Source organism: Bufo bufo, chromosome 4 (genome assembly GCF_905171765.1).
Source record: "Bufo bufo chromosome 4, aBufBuf1.1, whole genome shotgun sequence".
In the NCBI taxonomy this organism is placed as follows: domain Eukaryota; kingdom Metazoa; phylum Chordata; class Amphibia; order Anura; family Bufonidae; genus Bufo; species Bufo bufo.
In genome coordinates, this window is record NC_053392.1 from 337,079,227 (window position 1) to 337,106,597 (window position 27,371).

The following is a 27,371-nucleotide window of genomic DNA, read 5'->3' on the forward strand; positions in this document are numbered from 1 at the left end:
GAAATTGAAATTTAGAAAATTGCGAATTTTTCGGTAAATTTCGGATTTTTTCATAAATAAAGGTGAAATATTTTGACTCAAATTTATGACTATCATGAAGTACAATGTGTCACGAGAAAACAATCTCTGAATGACTTGGATAAATAAAGGCGTTATTACCACATAAAGTGAGATATGTCAGTTTTGCAAAATTTGGCCTGGTCAGGAAGGGGGCAAATGGCCCAGATGGGAAGTGGTTAAAGGGGTTATCCCATCTTAGACAATGGGGGCATATCGCTAGGATATGCCCCCATTGTCTGATAGGTGCAGGTCCCACCTCTGGGACCCGCACCTACAAGGAGAACGGAGCCGGGGAGAGTTGTGGCTGGAGGACCCCGGAGTCCAACCACCACCAGGCGCAGCTCCCCGCCTCTCCCATTGAAGTGAATGGGAACGCACCGCACATGCGCGGCCCCCGCTCCCATTCATTTCGGCGGCTCCATAGAAATGAATGGAGGGTGGCTGCGCATGCGCAGTGTGCCCTCCTCAACTTTCTCCGCTCCGTTCTAATTGTAGGTGCGGGTCCCAGAGGTGGGACCCGCACCTATCAGACAATGGGGGCATATCCTAGCGATATGCCCCCATTGTCTAAGATGGGATAACCCCTTTAAGCCTCATGCACACGTCCGTGAAACACGGACCGTTAGATACCGCCCTGGATTCCTGCTGAGTGCAGGAGCGCACAGCCTCATTGGTTGCTATGACGCTGTGCGCTTCGTGCAGCCGCTCCTGTACAGGCAGCCTCCTGGTGTATTTTTGTAAGACTAAGTCATACAACACGAGTTGCACCAAATATATGAATACTGTGCACCATTTCAGAAATTTGGTGCAACCGCTCAATGTAAAATCGAATTTAAGTGAAGTGAACCGAAAACTATCTCAAATGATAAATGTTCCCCCAAAGTAAATAAATCTGGTATTGTTTTATTTGTACTTACCCGCAGAATAAAGTTCATAACATTTTTACTGCAAAACCTATAAACCAATGGTGCAGTTGCGGTTTTACCTAGTTCCACCCTATTAATAATTATTTTCCCACTTCGTAATCATAGGGAATATTAAATAGTGTCATTAACTAGTTTTAACTTGTCCTGCAAAAATCAAGCTCAAATATGGTTATGTGAACAGAAATGTTAAAAAGTTAATTTTTGGAAGGCAGGGTGTAAAAAAACAGATATCCCTATAGCAGGAAGGGGCACACAGGGGGCCTTATTCAACTAATTATGTAACATTTGGTTTTCTAAAGGAGCTGTGGAAAAATGAACAGTGGAATTTGATTGATTGATATGGGCAACTAAGCTAGTTCTACTTTACACCAGTTTAATAAATCTCCCCCTCTATGTGTTGTATCAGAGATGATTTATTGCAAGATCTTTCCGGAAATGGTCCTAGACCTGCTTGTTTTCAGTGTGGTTTTCTTTTCTCCCCATTGATCTGAACAGAAGCAACTGCAGTTGCAGCATTTCATTGTGGCATTTTTACAGGCATTTTATGGTTTCAAGATGAAACCATGCAACCCTCAATCAAGCTGCAGCGAAGAACAGGTAAGTACACTGAACAAAAATATAAACGCAACACTTCAGGTTTTGCTTCCATTTTGCATGAGCTGAACTCAAAGATTAGAAACATTTTCTACATACACAAAAGACCCATTACTCTCAAATATTCACAAATCTGTCTAAATCTGTGTTAGTGAGCACTTCTCCTTTGCCGAGATAATCCATCCCACCTCACAGGTGTGGCATATCAAGGTGCTGATTGGACAGCATGAATATTGCACAGGTGTGCCTTAGACTGCCCACAATAAAAGGGGGGCCTCTCCAACGTGCCAGACACCATCAAATGTGAATATTTGCCCACTCAAGTCGGTTAAAACGGCGTCGAACTGCAGTCAGGTCCAGACCCCGATGAGGACAACGAGCATGCAGATGAGCTTCCCTGAGATTGTTTCTGGCAGTTTCTGCAGAAATTCTTTGGTTATGCAAACCGATTGTTGCTGCAGCTGTCTGGGTGGCTGGTCTCAGACGATCATGTAGGTGAACATGCTGGATGTGGAGGTCCTGGGCTGGTGTGGTTACACGTGGTCTGCGGTTGTGAGGCCTGGACGATGTACTGCCAAATTCTCTGAAACGCCTTCGGTAGAGAAATGAACATTAATTGCACGGGCAACCGCTCTGGTAGACATTCCTGCAGTCGTCATGCGAATTGCATGGTCCCTCAAATGTTGCGACATCTGTGGCATTGTGCTGTGTGATCAAACTGCACATTTCAGAGTGGCATTCTATTGTGGGCAGTCTAAGGCACACCTTTGCAATATTCATGCTGTCTAATCAGCACCATGATATGCCACACCTGTGAGGTGGGATGGATTATCTCGGCAAAGGAGAAGTGCTCACTAACACAGATTTAGACAGATTTGTGAACAATATTTGAGAGTAATGGGTCTCTTGTGTATGTTGAAAATGTTTGAGATCTTTTAGTTCAGCTCATGCAAAATGGGAGCAAAACCAAAAGTGTTGCGTTTATATTTTTGGTCAGTGTACTTACCTGCCAGATTCACTGTTTCTCCCAGCTGTGGTCTATTTACCCAGCTGCAATGGTGATGTCATGTTGATACCACTTGCCATCTGCTGCCAAAAACTGGCCTCAATGATGCACCCAAAGAGGCTATAGATTGGCTGCATTGGTGGCATGTTGTCGACATGACATCACCACGGGGTAAATAAAGCCAAGCAATAGGACTGGAGCGCCAACGTGCAACTTGGCAGGTAAGTACTTAACTATTGCAGCTTGATCTGGGGTGTTGTCTAGTTATCCTGAATTCGGACAATCCATTTAAAGATGAATTTATTGTTTTTGAAATGCAGAAAGGCGTTCTAAAAACATACCAGACTTTACAACCACCGTACAAGATAAATTTGAAATTCTGATAAATCAATTAAATGAGAACATATATTATTATAATGCCATAACAAGGATAACGATATTCTCATGAGATATTAAAGGGGTTTTCCCATCTCAAACAATGGGAGAATATCGTTAGCCACCTCTGGGACCCACACCTATCTTGTAAACTCAGCTGGCAAAGTGAAGGAGGGTGCACTGCAAATGCACAGCTGTCCTCCATTCATTTCTATGGGGTCGCCAAAAATAGCAGAGCACCAGCTCGGCTATTTCCATCTGCCCCATAAAACTGAATGGGAATGGTGGCCACGCAAGCACGGTGCGTACCCATTTTATTTATATGGGCACTCCAAAAATAAGAACTTAGTTGGCTTTGTTTTATGCTTCGTTTTAGAGAAAGGTGTAGGTCCCATAGGTGGGGACCCGCACCTATCAGACAGACAATGGGGACATATCCTAGCAATATGCCACCATTGTCTGGGATTGAAATACCCCTTTAAGTATAAAACAAATGCTCCATGCTTATGGGGAACTTCAAAAAATCCCCAATTAAACGATACACACATCCACCACACACCTGATTCTGACTGGTCTCCAGTTACTGCAGGGTGAGGCATCTGAAAGTATTGATACACGTAACAAAAGTAAAACACCTGTAACATATATATTAAATGGGTTGTCTGGGCTGCAGATATTTATGACTTAGGGCTCTTTCACACTTGCGTTGTTGGGTTCCGGCATAGAGTTCCGTCGTCGGGGCTCTATGCCGGAAGAATCCTGATCAGGATTATCCCAATGCATTCTGAATGGAGAGAAATCCGTTCAGGATGCCTTCAGTTCCGGAACGGAACGTTTTTTGGCCGGAGAAAATACTGTAGCATGCTGCGCTTTTTGCTCCGGCCAAAAATCCTGAACACTTGCCGCAAGGCCGGATCCGGAATTAATGCCCATTGAAAGGCATTAATCCGGATCTGGCCTTAAAGAGGACCTTTCACCGATTCTTACCCTATGAACTAACTATACAGATAGGTAGAGCGGCACCCGGGGATCTCACTGCACTTACTATTATCCCCGGGCGCCGCTCCGTTCTCCTGCTATGCCCTCCGGTATCTCCGTTCCCTAAGTTATGGTAGGCGGAGTCTGCCCTAGCGCTGGCCAATCGCACTGCAGAGCTCACAGCCTGGGAGAAAATAACCTCCCAGGCTGTGAGCTCTGTGCTGCGATTGGCCAGCGCTAGGGCAGACTCCGCCTACCATAACTTAGGGACTGGTATCTCCGCCTACTATAACTTAGTGAGCGGAGATACCGGAGGGCATAGCGGGAGAACGGAGCGGCGCCCGGGGATAATAGTAAGTGCAGTGAGATCCCCGGGTGCCGCTCTACCTATCTGTATAGTTAGTTCATAGGGTAAGAATCGGTGAAAGGTCCTCTTTAAGCTAAACGTTGTTTTGGCGCATTACCGGATCCGACGTTTAGCTTTTTCTGAATGGTTACCATGGCTTCCAGGAAGCTAAAGTCCTGGTTGCCATGGTAAAGTATAGTGGGGAGCGGGGGAGCAGTATACTTACCGTCCGTGCGGCTCCCGGGGCGCTTCAGAGTGACGTCAGGGGTCCCCACGCGCATGGATGACGTGTCGCATGGATCACGTCATCCATGCGCATGGGGCGCTCTGACGTCATTCTGGAGCGCCCCGGGAGCCGCACGGACGGTAAGTATACTGCTCCCCCGCTCCCCACTACTACTATGGCAGCCAGGACTTTAATAGCGTCCTGGCTGCCATAGTAACACTGAACGCATTTTGAAGACGGATCCGTCTTCAAATGCTTTCAGTTCACTTGCGTTGTTACGGATCCGGCGGGCACCTCCGGCAAATGGAGTACACGACGAATCCGGACAACGCAAGTGTGAAAGAGCCCTAAGGGTACTTTCACACTAGCGTTTTTCTTTTCCGGCATAGAGTTCCGTCACAGGGGCTCTATACCGGAAAAGAACTGATCAGGCATATCCCCATGCATTCTGAATGGAGAGTAATCCGTTCAGGATGCATCAGGATGTCTTCAGTTCAGTCATTTTGACTGATCAGGCAAAAGAGAAAACCGTAGCATGCTATGGTTTTATCTCTGGGGGAAAAAAACTGAAGACTTGCATGAATGATCCGGCATTTTTCCCCATAGGAATGTATTAGTGCCGATCCGGCATAAGCAGACCTGTAAAAATGTGAAAAAAAATACAAGATGGATCCGTCTGTCCGCATGACAAGCGGAGAGACGGATCTGTTCTTGCAATGGATTTGTGAGACGGATCCGCATCCGGATCCATCTCTCAAATGCTTTCAGTCACATCCAAATCGGCGGATCCGGCGGGCAGTTCCGACGACGGAACTGCTTGCCGGATCACACTGCAGCAAGTGTGAAAGTAAGGGTGCAGTCACACGACTTTATGTATTTTGCAGTCCACAAAAAAATATGGATGGAGTCGGTGTGACGTCCGAGTTACATCCGTTTTTTTGTGGATCCATTGTAACAATGTCTATCTTTTTCCACAAAACAGTCAAGAATAGGATTTCTATTTTTTTTGCACCACTATGGAACGGACATACGGTGTGCTGTCCACATTTTTTGCTGACCCATTGAAATGAATGGGTCTGCATCCTACCTGGCCTTATCCTCGGGTTAGGGCGTCAATATCAGATCTGCGAGGGTCCAACTTCTGGCACCCATGTCGATCATCTGTTCGAAGGGTCTGAGCACCAAGACCTCTTCAGTGTTTACCTGGGTGCCATCTCCTAGCAACAGTGCAGTGTAATTACGATTCTTGTCCAATTCACTTGACTTGGAGAGGAAGCTGTAATTACACTGCACTGCCACTGCAAAGTAGACAGTGTATGGGTAAACACTGAAGAGGAGATCGCATTCAGACAAGTGCAGTGGACACTTCAAACAGCTGATTGGTGGGGGTGCCGAGAGTCAGTCACCACCATCTGCAGATAGGGCAGAAAGAGGTAGGGGCCAGCAGGCTCTGCCCCCTTATCTTACTTTACTCCAATTTTCTGGTGTAGGTAAAGACAGAAATCTACAGCAGCTCTCTGCTGCCATAAATGTTAGCTTAGGGACACGGACTACAAGAGGACGCATCTAATTAATATATGACAAGGGCAGCACCTTGCCATAAATTAGGCGCATGCTCCTGCAGTGCAGAAGATATCAAGACTGACGCAGTACAGTACTGGTCAGTATAATGAAATATGTATAAATCTAGAACATTCCAAAATATGGTATCTTTTCCTTATTTGCATATCTATTTTGAAAAAGTCTTATAATTTGTGTTCATTCATAGCAAAACTCTTATTGTGTGTACATTTTCTTTAATATTTTTCTTAATACAAAACCTGAATTTATAAATATAAGCAAAGCCAATGATTTTTGTGTAGGAAGTGAGAGGCAGTGAAAATCCAGTTGTAATTGCATGTGTAATACTAGACGCGTGTTCTGCTTGGAGCAGTTATGACATTTACAGTATTGGCAATTCCTGTGAAGGTTTCAGAACCTCTGAATAAATGTTAAAGCTCTCTCTGCCAAATATCAATTGCTTCATTTCTTTTATAAAGTGCTTAATAGCCAGACACAAATTGAATGATGTGCCATGTACTAAAAAAAAAGACTATATACAATTAACTATACACGTGAGTTATGTGTCACATGTCTAATAAATAATGATCAAATGCATCAGGATGTTAGTATATATACAATTTACTCACCTCACCCCATATCAGCATTGTCCTCTTGCCCACAGCTGCCGTCTCTGCACACAGTCGGTTCATGTCTCCATGGCAACCGGCTGCTCTTCTAAACAAGTAGTTCTACAAGGTTCCTGTATGCTAGATGGTGTACCTACTTCAGCAAATTTGTAGTCATCTGGACTCCCTGCAGGAATGTAATGGTCCAGTTGTGTCCTCATTGTTCACTTTCTTAGCTACCTTTCAGAGAGCCTTTCAAGAATCAGGTCAAATGTCTGCAGCTGCTTGAGCAGTTTTACCCCCAGAGTATTTCCACAGTTGGTAAATATCTCTTTACATTTCATACCGTATTATTGGAACTCATTTGAGAGAATTAGGCTCTAGAGATGGCTTTTTGCAAAAATCATTTAAAGGATGAATTGACATCTTCCTTTAACCTAATCTCTCTGGCTACCACAGTGGATTTTTGTTTCCAGAAAGGTCTCAAGACAGGGAATAAGCCTATTGATTTTCCCTGCTCACCTGTGATTGTACTAGACTGCTTCTAGTTGTTCCTAGAAGTAGGGTTTATCCCCTTTCTCTTTCAGAGACTGTGGTGATTTAGCATACATCAAATACATTTTGGAGGGAATTTTTATCTGGGCATCTACCTATCCTGCTGGAACTAGGTTCTTTTTCTTTAAAAATTAGTGCGGTTGTTGGGGCCCTGTGGTCATTTTCCATAGGGTCATCATGAAGCTATAGATATCCAATTCCACTGATCTGAAAGCTGTTCTATTGTACAAAACTAGATCTGCAAGGGTCATATGACCTAATTTGGATCAAGGAAGAAGATGGATAGACTGCTTTCTTTACCTAGGTTACTCACCTTAAAGACTTATCGGGTCATTTATCAAACTGGTGTAAAGTAGAACTGGCTTAGTTACCTTAGCAACCAATCAGATTCCACCTTTTATTTTTCACAGATTCTGTGGAAAATCAAAGGTGGAATCTAATTGGTAGCTATAGGCTATAAGCCAGTTCTACTTTACACCAGTTCGATAAATGACCCCATTAGTCTTATCAGTTGGGCTTTATAATGCACCTTCTGTTTTTCAACAGTTCAACAATGACATTATCAAGGCTGTTCTCTATTAGTATGTACTAGTCCAGTGATGGTGAACCTTTTTAAGACCGAGTGCCCAAACTGTAACCCAAAACCCACTTATTTATCGTAAAGTGCCAACACGGCAATTTACCCTGAATACAACAGTCCAATATATTAAATCTTCCATGTACTTTATCATTTAGCTATAATAGCTTGCCTATATTCAATGCGCTGCCTGTGCTGTTCATTGTGTGCCCTGCACTGATGAATGGCAGGAAAAGTCTAAGGCATATTGGTATACCATAGACTTTTTCCATGGTGTGGGTGCCCACAGAGAGGGCTCTGAGTGCCGCCTCTGGCACCCGTGCCATAGGTTCGCCAACACTGTACTAGTCTGCCTTGATATTCTCATCTGCTTGAAAGATTTGAAGACTCATGGTCTTCATGTCCACTCAGTATTACAAAGACTATTGGGGTAATTTATAAAACTGGTGTAAAGTAGAACTGGCTTAGTTGCCCATGGGAACCAATCAGATTCCACCTTTCATTTTGACAGCTCCTTTGGAAAATTAAAAGTGGAATATGATTGGTTTCTATGGGCAACTAAGCCAGTTCTACTTCACAACAGTTTCATAAATGACCCCATATGTGTAAAAATTATCTGTATATGAAACTTTATGTTACAGATGAACAAATCGATTGTAAACAAATCAGTTCCTTACAAACGGCACAAAAATGTGTTCATTAAATTAATCCAGAGCTTTCGAAATTTGTTTCAGACGAATCACCAAAAAAGCGGCGCCCTGTGTCATTTCACTGTAAACCATGAGGGAGGAAGAAGATGGAGGTAGCTCCTTATGCTGAGACTGATGAATTATCATTCTGTTTTCAGCTTGTGACCTGGAAGGATTTGTGTTGTGGCAGTGTCGCAGACGCAAACCAGTAATCTAGGACACTAGGGAGATATAATTGGGTACATTTTGGGGAATTTGATTGGGGGAAGCTTTAGGAAAACCTATTGGGGAGTGTCAGACTGCTCACCCAGTTTTATATTTGAAGAGGTTGTCTCACTTCAGCATGTGGCATTTATCATGTAGAGAAAGTTAATACAAGGCACTTACTAATGTATTGTGATTGTCCATATTGCCTCCTTTGCTGGCGTTATTCATTTTACAGTCACACTATACACTGCTTGTTTCCAGGGATTACAGCCATTGCTGCAGTCCAGAAGTGCTTGCACACTATAGGAAAAAGCATTGGCCTCTCTCGTGGCTGTGACTGTGGGACTGTACATATGCACACATGCACAGCAGCTCCTGACCTGGCCACTTCATATCTGCACTGCAGCAGTGGCCGTAACCCCTGGAAATGAGCAGTGTATAATACAATGTAAAAATGAAACAAGCCAACAAAGGAGGCAATATGGACAATCACAAAACATTAGTAAGTGCCCTATATTAACTTTAACTTCATTATAAATTCCATTTGCTGAAGTGAGACATCCCTTTAATACATCTTCTGCTGGCAGGTATTTCGGCATTACAAACCCCTGAAAGAAAAATATACTTTTTTTTCTGTATAAGAACAGACACCTGGCGAAGTTGCTGTTGGTGCAGTCACTGCTTAGTGGATGCTGCTGCCTTTAGGTAGCTGATGGCTTGCACTTAACCTAAGGGTCCATTCACACGTCCGCAAAATGGGTCCGCGTCCATTCCGCAATTTTGCGGAACGGGTGCGGACCCATTCATTTTCAATGGGGCCGCAAAAGATGCGGACAGCACACAGTGCGCTGTCCGCATCCGCACTTCCGTTCCGCGGCCACGCAAAAAAATAGAACATGTCCTATTCTTGTCCGTAGACACGGACAAGAAAAGGCATTTCTATTATAGTGCCAGCCATGTGCGGTCCGCAAAATGCCGAATGCACATGGCCGGTGTCCGTGTTTTGTGGGTACGCAATTTGCAGACCGTTTTGCGGACGTGTGAATGGACTCTAACTAGAAGATTCCTAGCCTCCTGATGTGTCTATAATAACAAACTGGGTAGTTTGTTAAATAATATTTACAGTTTTTTTTTATATTGATATAGACTCTTTGAGATGCTGTGCTGGGGGACTGCCAGGGGGCCACCGGGGGATTCACCTGTTCCCCTGTGGGCCAGTCTAAGCCTGTATGGAGCAGCTGTTACGGGCAGGGACAGTGCATGTCTTTCTCTGCCCACTGGGTCAAGGTTTTTCACAGCAAGGCAATACCACAGCTAGAAGCTCAGGTCCTATTGACACCTCCACGTTTGTGTCAGTCTTGGTCCCCACACCAGGTGCTTATCTGCCTCCTCCACGAACAACTGTCAATTCCCAACAAAAGCAGGGCAGAGCATCACTCCCTCTACCTCTCCCTCCTATCCTATGTGTAAAGTGAAGTGCTGTCCTGCCATGTTAATTCCGATTGGCCTGGGGGAGAGTAGTCATACAGCCAATTACTTGCTGAAGTGCATGAAGCAGCATAAATCCCACTGGCTGCCTTCCCTCCAACTGGGCAAGATGGTCAGCAACAATGGCAGGAACATTGTGGCCTTGGTACATTTGGGGGAAATAACACATTCTCTTTGCATGGTGCATGTGATACATTTTATTGTGCAACACCTTTTGAAAAAGTACATGGGGCCAACACAGCTGCCTTGAGCTGCAACAGGTCAGCCATTTTCGTAGGTACAAATCTGCTGACAGATGCCCTTTAACACCACACTGCACCATTGCATGTTTTATGCTTTTTGATGTTAGAAAACTTTCAAAAAATGTGACTTATCAGGGTCAAGTGGTTTTTAAACACACACCTGTAATCACAGCAATTCTGATTATGTACGTCAAAGCAGATTTAAACGCTGACAGTGGGGCAATGGAGAGCAGTAAGAAAATAAAAAAAATAGCAATCTAATCTCCTTGCCTGCAGTACTACTCATGTATTACTACAGATAATATAGTCCAAGATCGTGGTGACAGATTCCCTTTAAGGGCAGAGGGTGTCATAATTTGATGTATATATTTAATGCCTTTTTGTTCCTTGTAATGAATATTATGAAATGGATGTGAAACTAATGAGTAACCCTGCACTATAAATATTTTTCTTGTGTCCCATACTTTTTATGTCAAAGAGAAAGAGGGTAATTCCAAAGGAAGACATCTAGCCTTCAAGCAATCATTCCAACTGCCGCCTTAAATCGGTGGTTTTTAAAAACACCCCAAAGACTGCATTTTATCCCGTTTTTTGTACACATTGTTCCATAGATTCCACACTTCTGTCTAACCAGTACCAAACCATTTGTGTTTAAATGATCCACTTTTCCAGTGAGAATCATAACGTACATGAATTATAGAACAAGCTAAATTACAGAAAAAATCATTACTCTCTTAATAGTTTTCTGCATTATATTTTTTTATTAATTTGAATTCTACATTAATTACAAGATCCATTGTCCTAGCAGTGTAAAGCTTAGATTCACCCTTGTGAGCCAACACTAGCACATTCTCTAATATGAAGTTGTTTTTAAAGTTTGCTCACAGACACAACATAGCCTTCTTTACAGTGAACAATAAATTGCATTCTACTATTTAGAAAATATACACAGGTAATATAGCTTCATTTCTTTTGTATTTTTGCAGCAGCAACACAACCCGAGAAGAAGCTGTATTACAGCGGAAAACTGCAGCAAGTGCCCCTCCCCCACCAAGTGAAGAGGCTGTATCTAGTAGTTCTGACGATGACTCTGGAACAGATAAGGAGGATGAAGGAGCCGTATCTCAGCGCTCTACACCTGTAAAAATAGCAGATGTCGGTGACAACTCCAAAACAGCAGAGGTGGGTGTGAAATAAAAGACTGAACTTAGCAATGAAACCCGACTGCACTCACTACATTGGGAAAATGCTTATTCTTTAAATTTCTGTGCAGATAACATTGCGATGGTCTGATGTCTGCGCTTATTGAGCAGGCACAGGAGCTGAGCTTGTCCGATTACTGACAGCCAGGCCTCTTCTGTATCTGCTGGCATTGCTGAAAACTCTATTTTAATATTTCAGTCTTTGGTAAAAGCGATCAAACGATCGCATGGTCAAGGCCCTTGGGGACTGAAAATAAAATAAAAAATAAAAGATATATATATATATTTATATATACACACACACACACACACAAATACACAGTGAGAGAGAACAGTCACCCCTCTATCCCAATTTTACGCATAAAAATGAACATTAAAGGGAACCTGTCACCTCCAAAAGTGATATAAAACTGCCAGCATTACCTTATAGCAGCCTCCAGTCTGTAACCGATCATGTGTGTGAGCCAGAAATTTGTCAATCCATACTTGTGAAAAACGCTTTTTTAGTCTCCCTAAGCGCTCTGTTTCCAGTGAGCTTGAAGTCAAGGGGGCAGCGGCCTCCTTGCTTCAAGTCAAGCAATGCCCGCCTCTTACCCGTCCCCTCCTGACTATGATTTACATATTTACCATTCCTGCTCGGTGCTCCGCTTGTGACTGCACGATCCCGTCTCGGGCTCCCGCAGTCAGCCGGGCATAATTTTGTAACTGCGCATGCTCCGGCCGGCTCGATTCGGCACGCGCTTCCGCCGGCAATAATCAGCGTGCAAGCTCGCACCGGCGAGTTATATTCACAGCACGAACCGGCCGGCGCATACGCAGTCACAAAATTATGCCCGGCTGACTGCGGGAGCCCGAGACAGGATCGTGCTGTCACAAGTGGCGCAGGCGCAAGACTGCCACGATCCCAAGGTATGGTAAATATGTAAATCATAGTCAGGAGGGGACGGGTAAGAGGCGGGCATTGCTTGACTTGAAGCAAGGAGGCCGCTTCCCCCTTGACTTCAAGCTCACTGCAAACAGAGCGCTCAGGGAGACTAAAAAAGCGTTTTTCACAAGTATGGATTGACAAATTTCTGGCTCACACACATGATCTATTACAGACTGGGGGCTGCTATAAAGCATGGCTTGTATTATCAAGGCCAGAAATGTCAGAACTTTTAATATATAAAAGTATTTCCCCTGCACACCATTTTTTGTTCACTTCGATCCCCAGAGAAATTTAATAAAAAGTGATCAAAAAGTTGTAAGTACCCCAAAAGGATACCAATAAAAACAATACCTTCGCCGTAAACCGCAAGCCCTCACGCAGCTCTGTAGATGGAAATATAGAAAGTTATGGGTGTCAGAATATGGCAACAGAAAGCATTTTTTTCAGTTTTAGATATTTTTTGAGTAGTAAAAGCATAAGAAGAACTGTGTAAATTTGGTATTGCTGTAATCGTACTGGCCCACATTATAAAAGTAGCATATTATTTTTAGCGCACAGTGAATGCTGTACAAACAAAACCTAAAACAGATTTGCATTTTGTTTCCATTTAACTCCACAATGTAAATGAAATGGTGCCATTGAAAAATAGAACTTTCCCTCCAAAAACAAGACGGCTCCTACTTGCTGAGCTCCTGCTACAGGGAACCGCTCAAAGTGCCACAATGTGGTGAAGATGGTTAAAAACAGATTCAGAGAAGCAGTGGACATCCGAAAGATGAAGCATGGAGAGGCCAACATGAATAAATTCTTGAAGAAACCCCTGTGGATAGGGGGTAACTTAATGTACTGTAACCGGAATATCTGTTTAACCCCTTAACGCAGAACGCCGTGCATGTACGGCGGGGGATACATTACCAGAATGCATTCCGCCGTGCATGCACGGCGGGATGATCAGGCGGGCACCGGAGCGGTGATCGCCCGATCACTAAAGGGGTCCGGCAGTCCCTGATACCCAGGCCCCTGCTGTATCAGCCGGCATCACTGTTTGCAGCGATTCCGGCGGATTAACCCCTTCTATACCGCGGTCCGCGCTGACCGCGGCATAGAAGTGGTTTGCAGCGGGTGAAGCAGTGCAGGCGGGGACCCAATGCATGACATGGCAGGCCGATGCTTTCATCGGGTGCCGAGGACATCCAGCCTCGGGCTGGGCCTCCTAGGCAACCTGTTTGTGTACTACTCACTGTAGTACACGAACAGGCAATGGATTACAATACAGATGTATTGTAATGCATTGCAGAGGAGATCAGACCCCCAAAAGTTGAAGTCCCAGAGTGGGACAGAAATAAAGTAAAAAATAAATAAAAGTGTTTTGAATAAAAAAAATATCACATGATCCACTCTGTCCGATGAACATCATAAAAAATAAAAGGACAGGTATATTGCGGACATGCTAGCGGCGATCTAGCCGTGCATGTCCGCATCTCTATAGGGTAAAAAGGTGCGACCGAATCCTTTTAACGTTCTAATTCTGGGGTAATCAACCTTTAGCATTTCTGTTATTGTGGATCTAGGACTCCCAGCATTCACCTCTATGGGAGTCCCAAGAACACCCACACAAGTTTCACAGTAGCTGAAGTGCCGACCCCTGTTCTAATCCATTCAAAGTTCTGGAAAACCCTTTTAATATTTAAATCGTTCAACCTAATGACCCTTAGACATTTTCAGCTAAAATTTCATAGGAACTTTATGACGATGTCTTTAAAATCTCTAAGTTCTTAGGTGACCCTTGTCCTCACTACATTTTATATGATTTTTCTATTACTAGAAAAAGCAATCAGAAAACTTCAGCTGTGATTGAAATGGAACAAAGAGGTTTTTTTCTGACGCAGTCATTTTCGCAGTTGCATGAACCCATAGGACATTCAATGTAACGTCTCTTCTTAAATCTTGTCAGCAGGAAAGCAAAGATAAATTACATTTGTGAAAAGGTCCCTTTTTCATTTTATAAGTTTACAAACACATTTAGGTAAACCAGTATCATAACATTTTTTTTGTCCGGTGGTTTATTTAACCGTTTCATTTCTGGAGGATTTTCTGTTGTTGCATTTCCGTTTTTTACTCTCTACCTTACCAAATCCAAATGAGGGCTTGTTTCACGTGTCTGTTTCACCATTTAATATAACAAGGAATGTAGTGGGAAGCTGGAAAAAAAACTAAATGTGGTGGAATTGGAAAAAAAAATTCCACTACAGTTTATGGGTTTTACAGCCTTCCCTGCCCGGTAAAACTAGCCTGTTTTCGTTTTGCTTGTGTTTTAATACAGAAAAAAAATTTAAGATTTGGAAAAAATAATTTTTCTTTCTTTTCTGACCACTATTTCTATAGTTACATCTATGAAGCTTTGTGAGGGCTCATTTTTTGCGGGGCAATCTGTACATACAATTTTTGCATGTCTATAACTTTTTATTACTTTTAATTAATTTTTTGGGAGGTTAAGGGTAAAAAAAAATTGCAATTCTGCAATTTTTTGCCCCCGTTACAACATTCACCGTACAGGATAAATACGTTTATATATTTTAAAAGTTTGGACATTTTGGGATGCAGTGACACCTGTGATGTTTATTTTTTGTTTATTTTTATTTTAATTATGGGGAAAGAGGGGTGATTTAAATTTTTTTATTTAAAAAACTTTTTTTAAAACTTTTTTAATGTCACCCTAGGTGACTATAGGAACAAATTATTAGATTGTTTCTCCCTTACATTGCAATGCGTTTTCATTGCAATTCATTGCAGATTCGTAATCGCATAGGTATCCCCCGGGAACCATTCAGGCCATGGGAGCACAGCACCCCCAGTTGAGGCTACCTCAGATACTTTGGTCACAATTTAGAAACCAGGTGGCTATGGCGCCCACTGCGCTTCTCAGTGAGCACCATCTTTAAACACCTGACTTCTGTCATACATGTAAGTCAGGAAGGGATTAAACCAACTATGAATTTAAAAAACCTGTGTGAACCGAGGAAGGCTCTTTCTATCTAGCCATCGGCAACTCACATTTCTGTCATAGAGTGATAATGTTTGCTGTCGTGATCATAGACTGAATAATGGGTTACAGGTCTACCACAGGCAGGGTCTGTTAGGTTGATGGTCAGTAAAACAGTCAAGTATAGTATACTGTAAGGTCTCTTTCACACGGGCGTCGCATGTGAGGGCCGTATAGGAAGCGGGTGCGTCGCGAAAAAATCTGCATATTTGGTGACAAAACCCGAACCCGGACTTCTTCACAGAAGTTTGGGTTTAGGTTAGGTGTTGTGCAGATTTAATTATCTTCCCTTATAACATGGGTCCCCATCCGGATCGTCTCCTTACCAACCATGCGTGAAATTCGCACCGCAGCCCCTTTCACACAGCCCTATTGTCACGGCCATGGCTATGACCGTGACTCCTCTACCGCATGCGGTTGCCTGCGGTTTGGTTCTGGTGTTCAACCACAGGTGAGGGCCGCTAGTTTGCTGCCTCACTTGTGGTTGCCGCGGGCAACACGTTGTAGTTTTGGTATTGCCGCTGTGGAGCAGCCTGAGCTGGTGCTAGGCAGCTGGCGGCAATCTTCATGCGGTTACACCTAGCAACCTCTATGTTAGGTGTGTGTGTATGTTATGCACGTTGTATGTCTGTGTACACTCTGAGTTATGTGTGCTGTGCACTGACATCTTTCCTGCACTGTGGTTGCCCGTGGCAACGTTTGGTGATGTGTACATGTGGTGGCAGTGTCCCGGCCTCCGGGCTGACTCCCAGGACACGGTTGCCACCCATGTCGTTGCCTGCGTCAAGAGCCACAGTGTGGGTGTTGTTTGGACACTTCTCCTTTTAAGTGTGTGTTTCCCTTCTGTGGTGCTGGAAGGGTTAACTCCCTTCCCAGTGTGTTTGTGTTTCACTGGGTGTGTCCGACTGTGGGGTGTGGCTTCTTGGCCTATATAGCCTCACTGTTTTTCCAGGGCTGCAGGTTGCTTCAGCCATGCTTAGCTGTAGCAGCCTCCTGTGTTTTATACCTGCCAGTGAGAGCCACCCCTGTGGTCATAACCATAATGTCAACCATAATGTCACATTTAAGTTTATGTCTAGTTATGTGTGATGTCTATTTGATGTTTCCTTGTGATTTTGTGCAGCTATGGATCTGGGTCCCTGTGTGGGGATGCGTTGTGATCTGCACCCTGCCTGCACAGGGATCCAGTCAGCAAGGCTGTGGCAGGTAGGTGGAACTCCTTGTTCACCTGCCATATCCATAGAGCTGTTTATGTTCCCCTTTTTCCAGCCGCTTGGTCATTGAGACTCCTGCTCCTCCGTGCCTAGGAGGAGTGGGTTGTCTTACCCTGCTCCTTAGCCCAGGGACCGGACGGAGGGTAAGTCAGGGCTCCTAGGTTCCTGCGCATGGGTCCTCCTACCTTTAAGGTCGGCCCATGCAGGTAGGAGACAGGGTCAGGTTAGGGATGCTGTAGGAGGTGACCTGCTCCCTAATCCTGTTGTCCTGGCCGAGTAGCCAAAACATCAACTGGCATCGCACGGCTGAGGATTTCCCCCATCCTCAGCCGTGACACCTATTCAATAAATACCACAGCTTCTCACACAAAAAAAATAAACTTTGACAGAGCTGCCTTGATGGAAAAATAAAAACAGTATGGGTGTCAGACTATGGTGATGCAAAATACAAATGATCTTAAATGTAAAAAGTGATCGATTGTATAATGCAAAAGTAGTAAATCATTAGAAACTATATACTTATAATTGATACAGCACCAAAATGTTCCACAGCAGTTCACAATCAGAGGATATATGTACAAACAAAATTATACATTACAGGGTAGCAAGCAGGTCAACCAGAGGAATACACTATATATAAAAATATATCATTGTTATTTATTGTGTCAATTTATTTACCCAGAGCAGTGAAACCCCCCCCAAAAAATTATAAGATCCCAACAGAATTGCTATAATTTGGCCACCTTGCCATCCCAAATATAGAATAAAAAATTATTAAAAAGCCATACATACCCTAAAATGGCACAAATAAAAACTACAGTCCTTTTCGCAAAAAAACACACACTCAAACAGCTCAGTCAACAAGAAAAAATAAAAAAAAGTTTTGGCTCTTATTTAAGAAAAAGCAATGTTCCCAAATCTAAGTGGTGCTCCTTTAGGGTTCGGCGATTATCAAAAATATTCCCACAATAACGAGATTAAGAAATGTATTCGATAACTATATATATTGTGATAATTACCCATTTAGAAAAAATGAAAAAACACTTGGGGCCACACAGAAATTATACTCTATGGGGCAGTACTATATACTGTATGGGGGCAACAAGGAGAGATTATACTGTATGGGGCCACAAGGAGAAATTATACTGTATAGGTCTATACAGTAAATTGTCCTGTCCCCATACATTATTTATAGCAATACCTCCTTGTGGCCCCACTGTCCCACACCGTGTAATAAGGCTTGGGCATACAGATTGAGAAATGAATGGGACTGGATTTGTTTCACAAAAAATGCGGATCAGATGCAGCCCAAAAATATGGTTGTGTTCATGAGGCCTTAGACATGTCTGGGTGGACATTACATACAGCACTTCTAAACATACAGGGAAAAACAGCAGTCCATATCTCATACATTCAGCTATGTCTCCTCTGATGTAGATGTTCTCTTTTCTCATCTTCTCCATTTAGAGATCAGACTGTCATGGTGATTTCCTTTAGCCGCTTGTCGTCGCTGCAGAGTTAGACACACAGACATCTTAGACTCCTCACTTTTTCATCATCCTCCCCCTCCTCGTGCCCTAACATTTATATCCTTCTGCTACCTCCAATACTGTGCCCGCTGTGCTCCCCAATGGCTCCAAGCACAATACTGCGGAAATAATAGTGCCACACAGTTAGCTCCCCCCAAATAGCTCACAGACTACAGTACCCACAATACCAACCCCATTAGTAGTGCCCTCCATACTGTGCTCAATAATAATGTTCCCGCAGTACCCCCAATATTAATAAAGCCCCCCTAGAGTTCCCCTATTTATATAAGGTTTCCCTCATAGTGTAATGCCCCGCATATATAATTCTCCAACCTGTAGTGTAATGCCTTTATGTATAATGCTCCCCCTGTAGCATAATGCCCTCATATTTAATGCTTCCCCCACCACACCATTATAACCTCATATATAATATTCCCTCCGTAACATAATGCCCTCATATATAATGCTCCACCCTAGTAGCATAATGCCCTCATATATAATGCCCCAACTCTAATGTCCCCACCCCAGTAGGGCCATTGCTAGATTTACAAAAAAAAAAATTATACCTGTGTCTGTCAGCAATGCAGACCAGAGGTCTCTTCTTTCTTCAAGCAACAGAGTCTGAGTTGCTGCTTCCCGGCACAGTGGTCGGGATGACATCACCGTGACCTCCTAAGGCTACTTTCACACTTGCGTTTGGTGCGGATCCGTCATGGATCTGCACAGACGGATCCATTCAGAAAATACAACCGTACAGCTTCGACTTGTCATCGAGCTGTTAATGTTTCTTGATGTAATGTTCTTTCATAACTCTTTTGAATAAAAGAAATTGAACAACAACAGAAAATACAACCGTCTGCATCCGTTCAGAACGGATCAGTTTGTATTATCTGTAACATAGCCAAGACGGATCTGTCTTGAACACCATTGAAAGTCAATGGAGGACGGATCCGTTTTCTATTGTGCCAGATTGTGTCAGTGAAAACTGATCCGTCCCCAATGACTTATATTGTGTGTCCATTTGGCTCAGTTTTGTCAGATGGACACCAAAGCGGAATGGAGACTGATCGGAGGCAAACTGATGCATTCTGAGCGGATCCTTTTCCATTCAGAATGCATTAGGGCAAAACTAATCCGTTTTGGACCGCTTGTGAGAGCCCTGAACGGATCTCACAAACGGAAAGCCAAAACGCCAGTGTGAAAGTAGCCTAAGCCGGATCACAGGTGGCGCGATGGCGTGATTACGTGCCTATGCCATCCGCCACTTGTGAGCTGGTACAGAAGGTCGCAATTATGTCATTGCAACCACCCGCGCCGTTCTACTGCCTTATAGGCTTCAGGCTTAGTGGCCTGAGACCTATGGGGCTGAGTGGCGGGACTGGAGCCAGAGGCTCCTGTGCTCCGTGACAACCTGCTGCCCACCTGGGAGAGGGAACAATCGGGCATGATGTACCAAAAATACAGCGGTATTTAAGAAATGTCAATATCGCCATTTCTTAATATCACGGTATACCGTAGCTACCGATATATTGCCCAACACTAGCTCCTTCCCTTCTGAGCCCTGCTGTGTCCGCAGACAACTTATGACCATATAGGTGGTAGTGCTGTACATGGTAGAATTAGCATAACTTTGCAGTGCTTATTCTCCGATTTATCTTTGAAAGATCGAGCAATTGAAGGCTAAAGCAACGTATTATTGAATAAAAATACTGAAACATAACTATGAATACGTTAGCAAATAGCTTTCATTATTTATAATGTTTCATTTTGTCTAGGGGATAATCATCAGTCTGAAATAAAATGGCTGCCATCCTGTTAGTACAAAAAAAACATCCTAATCACTGAACAGCTGAAGTCCCAAAAGGACTGTCAAGACAATTTTACATTGTCTCCACGCCACCTTCCTACATAGACTTAGCTAAAGATCCTATCAGTTGTATATAGTATCATAATTAGGCATCCTGCACATGACTGTATACGTCTTGCAGTCTACAAATCGTGTATCTGCAAAATACGGATGTGCAGAACAGACAAGAACAGGATAGGTTCTATAAATTGTGTCCCAGCCACACGGATGTGGACAGGACATGGACTCATAGAAATGAATGGGTTCTTGTGCGATCTGCAAAAATGGTGATCGGACAGGGCACAAAAATACGGTCGTATGCATGAGGCCTTAACTTGTCCTGCTGTGTAATTAAGATTGGTTTTGTGTGTACTAGTAGGATGGCATTTTATATCACTCTGCTAATCTCCTTCTATTCTATAACATGCTGCTTTATTTAAGGTCCCTATACATGGTACGACAGAGCAGCAGATTGTCTGTACATGCAGTGATCTCCTCCACAGTATGGGGAGGAGCGATTGCTAATACCATCACTCCTCTCCATACTGACTCGTTTGCCGTTTGCAGATTGTGACTACACAGCAGGATCTGCTGCCAGTAAATGATCATTTTTATGTGCGCACATTGATATACCTGATGAATCAGCATTTCTCTTGTCCATCGGGTAATCAGCTGTGCATTTACACCGCCAGATAATCGCTAAGGAGCGTTGCTATGAATGCTATTATTTTCAGGGTTCTCATCCTGTGTAAAGGGCACTTTATGGAACATCTTTGGGATGAATGAAAATGCTAATTGTGAGCTAGACCTTCTTCCCTAACATCAGTGCCTGATCTCACAATTGTTCATTTGGTTGACTGAACAAAATTTTCACAGGCACAATTCAAAGCTTTCTTTAGAAAGTCTTTCCAGAAGAGAGACTTGTGATTTTATAGCTGCAAAAAGTGGCCCAACTTGTCCAAATGCTTTGCTCAACAACCAAATATATACTGTGTGTGTGTTTGTACTACAGTGGTCCCTCAAGTTACAATATTAATTGGTTCCAGGAAAACCACTGTATGTTGAAACCATTGTAAGTTGAGTAATTGGTTCCAAAGCTCCATCCAAGATAAAATGAAGATTTAAGAAAAATAATCAGATAACTAAGGCTTCGTTCACATCACCGTTCAGCCTTTCCGTTCTCCTGCTACGTTTAGGAGCAGAAGAACGGAAAGGACGGAGAAGGCACATAACTGAGCCAAACGAAGCCTAAGGACCCCATAGACTATAATGGGGTTCGTTATGTTTCCGCTTAGAAGATGATTTGTCTCCACTCCAAAATCATCTTCTGAGTGGAAACATAACGGACCCCATTATAGTCTATGGGGTCCTTAGGCTCAGTTTGGCTCAGTTATGTGCCGAATCCGTCCTTTCCGTTCTCCTGCCCCTATAACGGAGCAGGAGAACGGAAAGGCTGAACGGTGATGTGAACGAAGCCTAAGACAGATTAAACATGTCCTTACATAAAACAGTCAGGGATAGCTGCTAACTAGCAACTCATACAGCTATTTTACCAGAGAAGTGGCCTTTATTGGTTGGATCAGTCTGAGGCATTGTATGTTGAATCTAGTTTCAACTTACGATGGGTCAGAAAAGACCGTTGTGTGATTGAGGGATCACTGTATATATATATATACGCGCACACACACACTGGTCCTATGTCTACATTTTTTTGGATCCATAGTCACTGGAACATCTCAGTCCCTATATTTGTGATGTATTTGGACAATGACACATTTTTCAAATTCAGCCTTTTTTACGCCACTAAAGTGGATTTTAAGCAGAGCAATCAAGATGTGACTGAAGTGTAGGCTGTCATCTTTAATAAAATGGGTTTTACAAAAATATTGTATTAGCTCTGAAGAAATTCCAGCCATAGTGCCTCAATTTTCACAGACTTAACGGCTAAACCTTCGGGGGAAATATTTTTTTATGCATTTAACTCATTTTGTATATGCTAAACGAATGGGAAAAACGTGATGTGAACCCAGCCTAAAAAAATATTCAGCTGTTCTGTCAGAAAGGGTTAACTGTTTTTCTAAAATCAAAATGAGTACTATGCAGTAATAAAAAAAAATTGCCCCCATAGGTAGTAAATATGATTAATCAGTTCACCGATAAATAATTTCATGGCCCACTGTGGCTGGTTACATCACAAATGAATACAATTTCAGTTCTTGATTTTGCATTTGGTAATGAGAACTCTTAATAATAATATGTGGTCCAAAGAAGTGTCAGTGCAAGTGTGGGAGGTTGAGAAAAACAAAAGCAACCTATCAGAGAGATAGCATAAATTTTAGAAGTAGCCACAAGAACCTCTTAGGCTTCGTTCACATCACCGTTCAGCCTTTCCGTTCTTCTGTCCCATTTAGGAGCAGGAAAACGGAAAGGACAGATTGGGCACATAACTATAATGGGGTCCGTTAGGTTTCCACAAAGAAGATTAATTTTGAAGCGGAGACAAAAGTCCTGCATGCACAATTTTTGTCTCCACTCCAAAATCATCTTCTGAGCGGAAACCTAACGGACCCCATTATAGTCTATGGGTCCCATGGGCTCCGTTTGGCTCAGTTATGTGCCAAATCCGTCCTTTCCATTTTCATTTCCCTAAACGGGGCAGGAGAACGGAAAGGCTGAACGGTGATGGGAACCAAGCCTTAAAAAGAAGGAATATTATTGTCAACGTCTTCAATTCAAAGGCACTTCATGGATGTAAATACAGAGGGTTTATCTCAAGATGCAGATCATTGGTAGCACTCCAAAACAGAAAGTTCAGATTACACTTTTCAAGAAATGATCTAAAAGACCTGTTCAGTTCTGTAATGAGATCCTTTGAACAGAAAAAAAACTGATAAACTTGTAGCAGAACGATAAGAACAGTTTAAAGAAGATAAAAAGATCTCATGACCCAAAGCACACCACATCTATTAAACCTGGTGTAGGCAGTGTTATGGCTCAGAATTTTTGAAACCCAATCGATACTTTTATACCCGGATCGATCAGATACCGGGATTTGCCATTTTCTGATACCAAGCTGCGCTACTGCCACTGTGCCACCAATGAATATAATTAACCTCTTAATCAAGTGTATGAGGCAGATGCTGGCTCTATCACACATCTGGCACCTGGCCTCATTGACAGGGCGCGGCGATCAGCCAAATCACCTGACTGGTTAATAGACACAGTTCGGCAGATCGCCGCGCTCTGTTATTGAGGGCAGCGGTGCCGGCTGTGTGATAGAGCCGGCACCCGCCGCGTACATTTGTATTACCGGGTTAATTATATTCATTGGTAGTGCAGTGCGATCCCCCCACCCCAGTACTATCTTCATTGGTGGCCCAGTTGCCACAGGGTCCCCCTCCCCTCCTCCTCAGTATTTTCATTGATGGCAGTGGCAGCTTCCGATCGGAGCCCCAGCAGTGAAATTGCGGGGCTCTGATCGGTTACCATGGCAGCCAGAATGCTACTGAAGCCTTCCATGGCTACCATGCTAAGCTCACTGCCGCTGTGTGTACAAAGCACAGGGCAGCAGGGACAGTCTAAAATCCTTTTCACCATAATAGATCTCAATTAGGGTGAATAGGTCAAGGGTTCTAGCCCCCTAAGAGGACTAATAGTTTTAAATAAAAAGTAAAAAAAAAAAAAGTGTGTGGGGGGGGGGAATTAAAGCTTAAATCACCCCCTTTCCCAATTTTACATATAAAATATATATAAAAAAAAAAGCATTACGGTACTTATCTTATTGCCATGTCCAAAAAAGTTAGAACTATTAAAATATAAAAAAATATATCCTATGGGGTAAACACCGTAACAGAAAAAGAAATAAAAAACATGAAATTCGCCATTTTTTCATCACCTTGTCCCCCCAAAAAATAGGATAGGACTGTTGTATTATGGGCTGGACGTTCCAAAAAATGCGGAATGCACGCAGCTCTTTTTTGGTGTTTTAGTTTTTTTTTGTGTGGTATCGCAATACTTTTTCATGGTATCGAAATCTAATCAAAATTTTTGTATCGTGACAACCCTAGTCACTGATGATTGACTGGTGCTTCACTGCACAAATAAAAAATGACTCGGGAAATACTTTGACAGCAACCAAATAGCTGCTTGAGCCATAGAAATGGAATGTTCTTCAATTGGAAACAAAATTGGAGATAGAAAGGACCCACAAACAAGTTGAAACAAGATGTCTGTGAGTCCCACACTTCAGTTAGCCATTGATTGCAAATTATTTGCATCCAAACTTTAGAAATAAACCTTATATCTAGTTTCAATGGAGGGAATATGTGAAAATTGTCTGTATTTCTTAGGCTGGGTTCACATCACATTTTTACCCTACATTTAACATATACATTGGGGGGGGGGGAGGGGGGGTTAGTCAGCACATCCCCATGCGCAGGGGCACGTTGCTATGGCTGAAAACAACACTGTAAAACAAAACATGCAATGCAACAGCTCTCTGCAAACCAAATAAAGTACAAAAATGCATAATAATTGCTAGTGCTATACTTATAAATTAGAGATGCTTAGGGTACTTTCACACTTGCGTTATTCTTTTCCGGCATAGAATTCCGTCAAAAGGGCTCTATGCCGGAAAAGAACTGATCAGGCATATCCCAATGCATTCTGAATGGATAGAAATCCGTTCAGTTTCCATCAATATGCCTTCCGTTCAGTCACTGTCAGGCGTTTTGGCCGGACATAATACCGCAGCATGCTGCGGTATAATGTCCGGCCAAAACACCTGATCAGTCGCCGGAATGCCGGATCCGGCATTAATTCCCATTGACTTGCATTAGTGCTGGATCCGGCATTGCAAAACAACTGAAGGACGGATCTGGGAAAACTGGGAAAAAGACTGCAAGACGGATCCGTCCATCCGCATGACAAGCGGAGAGACGGATCCGTTCTTGCAATGCATTTGTAGATGGATCCGCACCGGGATCCGTCTACAAATGCTGTCAGTTGTCACACTGATCAGCGGATCCGGCTGGCAGCTCCAACGACGGAACTGCCTGCCGGATCACACTAACGCTAGTGTGAAAGTACTCTTAGCAAATCATTTTGTACAAAATTATTTGAGCCTGTCTGACGCACGTCAAGGCGATCTCTGTAAGACGGGTTCCTAACACTAAATTCTACCTGTATGGTAGCCGTCATGGCACATAACAGGTAGAATTTAGTGTTAGGAACCCGTCTTACAGAGATCGCCTTGACGTGCGGCAGACGGGCTCAAATAATTTTGTACAAAATGATTTGCTAAGCATCTGTAATTTATAAGTATAGCACTAGCAATTATTATGCATTTTTGCACTTTAATCGGTCTGCAGAGAGCTGTTGCATTGTATTTTCTGCTTTACATTGGGTAAAAAAAGGATGCAAAAGCATAGCACATTGCTCTTTTCCATCCTGCAAAGTTCAAGGGGGGGGGGGGGGGAACGTATACCTTTAAAATACTATTACTTTTAAAATAATTTTCTTTCCATGTCCGTTCTGGTTTTTTTTAGGACCGTATGCGGAACTATTCACTTCAATGGGTCCGCAAAAAAACGGAAGTCACTCCGTGTGCATTCCATTTCCGAACATGTCCTATTATTGTCTGCATTACAAGCAAGGATAGTACTGTTCTATGAAGGGCCAGCTGTTCCATTCCGCAAAATATGGAATGCACACGGATGTCATCCGTATTTTATGGGGACCGTAAAATACAGTACATACGGCCTTAGACAGTAAATGCAATATTTTTGTCAAACCTCTTGAATTAAAGTTGAAAGTCTGCATTTTCATGGTGATAGGTTTCCTTTAGACTATAATGGGGTCCGTTAGGTTTCCGCTCAGAAGAAGATTTTGGAGTGGAGACAAAAGTTGTGTATGCAGGACTTTTGTCTCCGCTTCAAAATTCATCTTCTTCGTGGAAACCTAAACCTATACTTTAGGCCTCATGCACACGACCGTTGTGTGCACCCGTGGCCGTTGTGCCGCTTTCCGTTTTTTTTCGCGGACCCATTGACTTTCAATGGGTCCGTGGAAAAATCGGAAAATGCACCGTTTTGCAGACACATCCGTCATCCGTGTTTCCTGTCCGTCAAAAAAATATGACCTGTCCTAGGACAACGGTTCACGGACCCATTCAAGTCAATGGGTCCGTGAAAGAACACGGATGCACACAAGATTGGCATCCGCGATCCGTGGCCGTAGGTTACTTTGATACAGACGGATCCGAAGATCCGTCTGCATAAAAGCTTTTTCAGAGCTGAGTTTTCACTTCGTAAAAACTCAGAACCGACAGTATATTCTAACACAGAGGCGTTCCCATAGTGATGGGGACGCTTCTAGTTAGAATATACTACGAACTGTGTACATGACTGCCCCCTGCTGCCTGGCAGCACCCGATCTCTTACAGGGGGCTGTGATCCGCACAATTAACCCCTCAGGTGCTGCACCTGAGGGGTTAATTGTGCATATCATAGCCCCCTATAAGAGATCAGGGGCTGCCAGGCAGGAGGGGGCAGACCCCCCCTCCCTCCCCAGTTTTAATTTCATTGGTGGCCAGTGCGGCCCCCCCGGCCCCCCCTCCCTCCCTCTATTGTATTAATTTCATTGGTTGCCAGTGTGCGGCCCCCCCCCCTCCCTCTATTGTATTATCATTGGTGGTCAGTGTGCGCCCCCCCGGCCCTCCTCCCTTTATTGTATTAATTTCATTGGTGGCCAGTGTGCTTCCCCCCCGGCCCCCCGTCTATTGTTTTAATATCATTGGTGGCCAGCATCATACTTACCTGCTGCGCTGTCTGTGACCGGCCAGGAGCTCCTCCTACTGGTAAGTGACAGATCATTAAGCAATGCGCCGCACAGACCTGTCACTTACCAGTAGGAGGAGCTCCCGGCCGGTCACAGACAGCGCAGCAGGTAAGTATGATGCTTCTAATATTGCTAAGTAACCATGGCAACCAGGACTACAGTAGTGTCCTGGTTGCCATGGTTACCGATCGGAGCCCCAGCGATTAAACTGGGACTCCGATCGAAACTCTCCGCTGCCACCAATGATCGGGGGGGGGGGAGAGAGGGGAGGCCGCACACTGGCCACCAATGATATTAAAACAATATTGGGGGGGCCGGGGGGGGCGCACACTGGC

General features: G+C 43.5%; 1 protein-coding gene across 2 annotated transcripts in view; it reads left to right on the plus strand.

Moving 5' to 3' along the window:
• Window positions 1–27,371, plus strand: part of FIG4 (FIG4 phosphoinositide 5-phosphatase) — a 534,658-nt gene that overhangs the window by 377,233 nt on the left and 130,054 nt on the right. Inside the window, exon 21 of one of the 2 annotated variants that reach the window (XM_040428862.1) lies at window positions 11,424–11,619. In XM_040428862.1, the coding sequence (XP_040284796.1) occupies window positions 11,424–11,619 (196 nt within the window). The remainder of the gene's footprint in view (window positions 1–11,423; window positions 11,620–27,371) is intronic. The other variant, XM_040428863.1, reaches the window with a different exon arrangement.